The sequence below is a fragment of the Octodon degus genome, unplaced genomic scaffold (assembly GCF_000260255.1).
Source record: "Octodon degus isolate 3935 unplaced genomic scaffold, OctDeg1.0 scaffold00019, whole genome shotgun sequence".
NCBI lineage: Eukaryota > Metazoa > Chordata > Mammalia > Rodentia > Octodontidae > Octodon > Octodon degus.
This window is the reverse complement of record NW_004524595.1, coordinates 2,754,164-2,759,871: the sequence shown is the minus strand read 5'-3', so window position 1 is coordinate 2,759,871 and position 5,708 is coordinate 2,754,164. Positions and strand designations below refer to the sequence as shown.

Below are 5,708 nucleotides of genomic sequence, written 5' to 3'. Positions count from 1 at the left end.
TGAATAGGCCTCGTGCAAACCAACCAGGCCCAACACAGATGTTCTGTCTCTTACTCCAGTGCTCTTTGTAGAATTCTGTGTAGTTTTGATTGTTTTCCTATGGTAAACCAACCTGTCTCTACAAAATGGTAAGCCAACTTTAATTAGGCTATTCAGAGGCAAAGCTGGGGTCTTGATGCTAAGACTCCAGAGTTAGAATGGCAGAACTTGGTTCTCATATTAACTGAGCTGATTTCCCTTGGCCCTCCCTATATATGAACTTCAAGGAAAGGGTGTGGGGTATTGGGCCTGGAGGCCTGCTGGTGATCACCTGAGGGCTTTGGGAGGACAGGCGACAGAGCCTGTACCTCCTCACCTCTAATGTCATTCATTACCCTGGGAGAAGGAGATGGGGAAGGAGATAAGATGGGGAGAGGGGAGGGTGAAGGGATAGAATAATGGGAGGGAGGAAGAGAGAGAGAAAAAGGGAGTGAGAGAAAGAGGGAGAGAGGGAAGGGAGGGAGAGCGCGAGAGAGTGCTCTGCAGCTCTGTGATTGCATTATTCTAACCATTTGGTTAGCGTAATTGCATGTGCAAAGCTGACAAATGTAATTTCCCTGGACTTAATACTTGCCCCATTTTCTCCTCCAGGTTATTCATCTGATTAGCTAAAGTGACTCAGAGGCTTCCGGGAATGCCGTGAGAGGTACCTGAACATGCTTTTTCCTGCCTGGCTCTTCTAGACGTTCAGGCTGCCTTTCCCAGAGCAAAGGAGTCAGGCCTAATGGTTCAGGGGACATGAGGAGCATTTAGGAAAATTTGGAAGCTTTGTGAGTAACTATTTCCAAAAGACCTGATACAATCTTTGTGTTTCTAGGAGTCACTCTGAGACCTCTGAGAAATGCCACCAGCCACCCCTGCTCCAGCTCAACAGAAATTGACAGTACTGAACTTTGGAAGGAAAATCTTATTATCTTGTCTCCTTGATTCTGTGTCAAGGGCTTTGGAGCTGACTTGTTTATTGTTGCCTGTAGGGTCTCTTATCTGGGACTCTTTCCCATTTTTAATGTTTATCTTGGTTTGGAGACTTTCTTTCATACCTAGCAGTTGCTTAGCTGAGTAAAAGAATGTAGGCTTTAGTTTCACATCCTGGCCCAACTTCTTCCAGTTATTGGACTCTTAAATCCCTGTGTGCCATTTCCTCACAGACCAACTGTCCTGGACCAGGGGAGGTCTCACACCTGGTCTGCGATCAGACATGCTCCTTCCCCTCTTCAGCCTCAGTCCCATGTCCTTCTCCAGCAACCATCCCAGGCGAAGGCTATGAGCTTGGGCTAAGCTTGACCTGGAAGGCCTGGCCTGCGTGGTCACAGGCTGTTCTCCTGTGGATGAGAACTGCAGAACAGCAAGTTCTGGTCAGCCTCTACCACACTATAGGCCTGCATAGCACTAGACACAGAGGAGGAGAAGGCATGTGCATTTGCTGGGGGATTACTACTGAGTGGAGAGGGCCCTAGCCTTTAGGAGTCTGTCTGGACCTCGCCTTTTCCAGGAGCCTCCTCTGCTCGCTCTGTTGCAGGTACATGGTTCTAGTTCTAGCACTTGCTTGCCTGCCCTCTCCTCTTTGGGAATGGGGATTCTCTGAGCTCTGGACCTGGGTCTTGTTCTGCCCAGCATCTGACTGCAGAACCTGCAACAGTGAACAAGGACTTCAGGTGGGTCCGGTGAAAGCAAGGTGAGGCCAGAGACAGTGGGGCTGCTCTTCCTACCACGAGGCTGAGTCCAGTGGACATTCCTGTGGGTTGTGGGGAAAGATGGTCCTGTCCCTGGGAAATCCTCCTGAAGAGTGTAGAGATATCCCAAACCTCCACATGCAGTATAGGGATCCACAGTGACATGGGACTAGGGGTCCTAACACATGATGGACTGTCACTTCCTGTCGCTGAGACACAGCATGGGTCTTAGGTTAGCTTCCCCAACACCTAAACTGCTCCTCCATGTGGCACTAGGTTCCCAAATGTGGTGGCTCCTTATTTAGTGTTGTTCTAGAACCTTCCCAAGAAACCTCAGGTAGCTTGCTGATACATCTCCCAAGGCTGCCCAGGGGCCTATTTGGTCAATACCCTTCCTTTTGAGTAGGAGTGGCTCAGAAGAGGGGCAGAACCCTGATCTGCAGCCATCTGCCCAGGTCTCATTTCAAGGGAAGTGGGGGGTCAGGGATTGGGGGTGCAGTTCCTCAGGAGGGAGGCTTGCATTTCAGCAGGAGTCATCTTCAGTCCCTCAGGCAGCTGAGGGCTTCTAATTCTGTTTAGAGGTGGTGAGGGAGTCATCAGGGCTTTTGATCCGCTCTGTGATTTCATTAGTTTGAGTGGCCATTGGGCAGGCCCTTATCGATTAGCCTTTTAGGGACAGTGGGAATTATGTGGCAATAAACCCAGACTCTGGCAGGGTGTGTGGCTATTTCCTAAATGCTGGCTGCAGGGCTGCCCGCTGCTGACATCTGAGCTCCCAGCTCTCGCTTCCCACCACCCACTAGCGGATCAATAGTTGTTTCTGGAGTCCCTGCTATGTAATCAGGGCTGGTTTATGCTGGGGCCGGGGACTTGCCATCACATTTTAAGAGGGTCCCTCAAAAGGGATATTTGGCCTCTTCTTTGAATTTTTAAATTTGTAAATTTCCTGAATTTATGAGGAAGAAGTAGTGGTCGGCCAAGGGTGGTGGAATAAGTGGAGGTGAATCATTGGGGCTGGCGACAGGAGCGGACTCTGAGTAGAAAGAAGGCTGCTCCCCTCAGGTTGGGTGTTTTCGTGAAGCACTCATGAAATAGAGCGGGAAATTCTGTGGCAGGGATCCTTGTGTGAAGTGGAAAGAGTTTTGAGGGGGGTTCTGGGCAGGGTGAAGGGGAAGAGGACAAGGGTGGGGTGAGAAAAACGACGAACTCTTTGCATTGGCCTGGCAGCTGGAAGGCAGGCAGGAAGCAGGAAGGGGTGGCTGTCACTACCAAGCTACCTTTCAAGGAATGGAAAATCTCATCCAAGGATAAAACAAAACTAGCATTTGATTAGTAAGTGTGATCCAGAAACCTTGGTGGCAAAGCACCTAGCTTTTAAGGAATACTTTGTCCTGAACAGCTTTTACATGTCAGTAAAAATTAGAGACATAATTTGCCTGTCCTTTACTTTAACAAAGACATGTTTTATAGGAAAAGAGTGTGAGTAGACCTTGTGCTGTACATGTGCTGCTGCAGGTCGGACCACTCCCGCCTGAAGAAGCCTCCCGTGTCTGGGCACCATGGTCACCCAGGGGAGCCTTCTGGCTGGCTGCAGGGGCTGGAGGCTTTGGTCAGCTCCTCTGGAGCTAGACTTGAAGATGGGTTGTAGGATCTTTTTCTTTCTGGGAAGAGTAGCTGAGAAGTCACACCGGTGGTCTTCAGCCAGGGACTGAAGAAGTCTGTGTTGGAAGCAGCAAGAGGCTCCACAATCAACTTCCCAGCCTGAGCTTTGCTGATCAGAGCCGCCTTGGGGGGGATCCAGCTCGGGGAACATGAGCTGAGCTGCACTCGCCCCTAATGTGGTAGCCCACTGCTATGCGACAGCCTCATGCTGGGCCCCGACCTTCTTCATGAGGAAAGGAAAACTGATGTAAGATTTGCTTTCTTTGATAAGTGGAGGTTTCAAGGAAGTGGGTTGAGAAAAGTCTAGCAGTGTTGTTTTACTGTGTGTGTGGATATGGGGGCTCTTCAGCTGTAGGGAGAACTTGTTCCATTGCACTATTTCCTGGAGATTCCATTGCTTGGGCAATGTGAGAATCACAAGGCTTCTTCTTGGGGTCCCATAGCCACAAAACAGGTGTGATTTCTCTGAAAGTTGACCACTTTATTCCATATCCACAGCTCTCTGCTGCAGTTGTGGCACATATCTTTCTTTTGTCTTTTGCATAAGGGATTATATGGATTAAATTTGCAAATTGAACCCTTACCTGTAGGGTCGAAGACGGGAGTCTGCCTTGGCATGTTTTCCCAGGGTTTTGGCTCCTTGTTTGTGTTTCTCTCAAACAGATTTCTTGATTTGGGTTCTTCACTCTGGGGAATCTTGTCCTCCCCACTGACTGGAAGAGAGAAGATCCCCAGGGGAGTTAGGGGAGGCTCAGTGTCAGGGGAGATGGAAATTTGCACTGGGAAAGGTGGGAGAGAACACAGGGCTTAGGTTATGGAGGGGCAGTGAGGCTATGGGTTGTTGGGCTTGGAGGACAAGGAATCATGGTAGGGTAAACTCACTGGTGAGGTAGCAGTCCAGACTGATGGAGATATTGTCAAAAGCGACGGTGGCTCTGGATCCTTGTCCCCACCACGCGACCATCTGCAGCCAGAACCTGTCCATGTCAAGAGGAATGTGTATGAGGACAACCTGGGCTGCTCACCATTGATGGCCTGACTCAGAACTTTAGGTTCGTCAGCCTTACTTAGTGCAAGGACCGTGGCAAGAGGGCAGCAGGTGACCTCTCCTGACTTCTCTTGCACAGAGCCCCTCCATTTCCAAAGGACGGCTCTATCCTGAGGATGGCTCACATCTGGCCTTAAAACCAATTTGAAGCTTAGGGCCTGAGACTAGGACGCCCTGGCAACCCAAGGATAACCCTTCTCTGCTTTCTGGGTGAACAGAATAGGCACATATGGTGAGCCTGACATTTATCATATGCGCATCAACAGGCCTGAGGTCATGTCTGAAGATGAACATGCCTCTGCATCAACTGATAGAGACCTGCTGTCTCCTGAGTGCTCCCTGCTTATTGCTTAAGACAATCAGATTCCTTCTCTCGTGGCCCCTGAGTTTCCCTTCTAGACAGCAACCAAAGGGTCTCTGGCATCCTGGCTTCAGTCCAGCATCAGGTGCTGTATTAGTTGTTAAATCTTAAAGGATTTGACTGTTACCTCTGGAGTGCTTGTAACTAACCTAGGGCCATGAAGTAGTAACGGCAGCACCCTGAGTAGTGCTCCTTTCCAGCTTTTTCACAGCTTTGGAGAGCCAGTTCCTAAGACTGTGGCCAGGGAAAGCTTAGAGTGAGATAAACAGAAAACTATCTTTGGTTGGTTTGCTTTCTGGGAAGTCACTCTCCTGGAAGGCTATCAGTCAACCTGCTCTTTCCTGTGATAAAACAAGAGTGTCCTAAGACACCAAAAACCTCTTCCACCCTTCAGAAATTTGTTCCAGAAAGATCTGAAGAATAGTGTGCAGTCTCTGGTTTGGATGTTAAAATTCTGAGAGGAGATCCAGGCCTGTCAGTTGGTGCCTAGATAAAACACATGTGGAATAAAGCTACTCTGCAATAAATACTAAGGGAGAAAGAGACATGCTATAAAATAGATGGATCTCAGAAACATTATGCTAAGTTCAAGAAGGCAGACGGTAAGTTAAAGAGCTCATTGTGAAGGATTCTGTGCATAGAAAACATCTAGAATGGCAAATCTGCAGAGACAGAAAGCAGATTAGTGGTTGCCTGGGGCTGGAAATAGGAACAATATTGACTGCAAACAAGCACAGGGGTTCTCTTTGAGGTGATAGAAATGTTCTAAAATTGGATTGTAGTACTCGTTGTACAATTCTATAAATTTGCTAAAAGTCATTGAATTGTGTACTTAAAATGTTATGTAAATTATAGTTTGATAAAGGCATTAGGATAAAAGGAGATAGAGACAGACAGACAGACAGACAGACAGGGACAGATAGAC

The 5,708-nt window shown here is 48.4% G+C and overlaps 1 protein-coding gene and 1 pseudogene across 1 annotated transcript in view; both read right to left on the bottom strand.

The window, feature by feature from the left end:
• LOC105741653 overlaps positions 1 to 1,564 on the bottom strand; it is a 25,978-nt pseudogene extending 24,414 nt beyond the window's left edge.
• Positions 1 to 5,708, bottom strand: part of Alk (ALK receptor tyrosine kinase) — an 854,626-nt gene that overhangs the window by 77,241 nt on the left and 771,677 nt on the right. Inside the window, exons 10-11 of the mRNA XM_004627384.1 lie at positions 4,257 to 4,351; positions 3,959 to 4,087 (exon numbers count right to left, since the gene is read on the bottom strand). Coding sequence (XP_004627441.1) covers positions 3,959 to 4,087; positions 4,257 to 4,351 — 224 coding nt within the window. The remainder of the gene's footprint in view (positions 1 to 3,958; positions 4,088 to 4,256; positions 4,352 to 5,708) is intronic.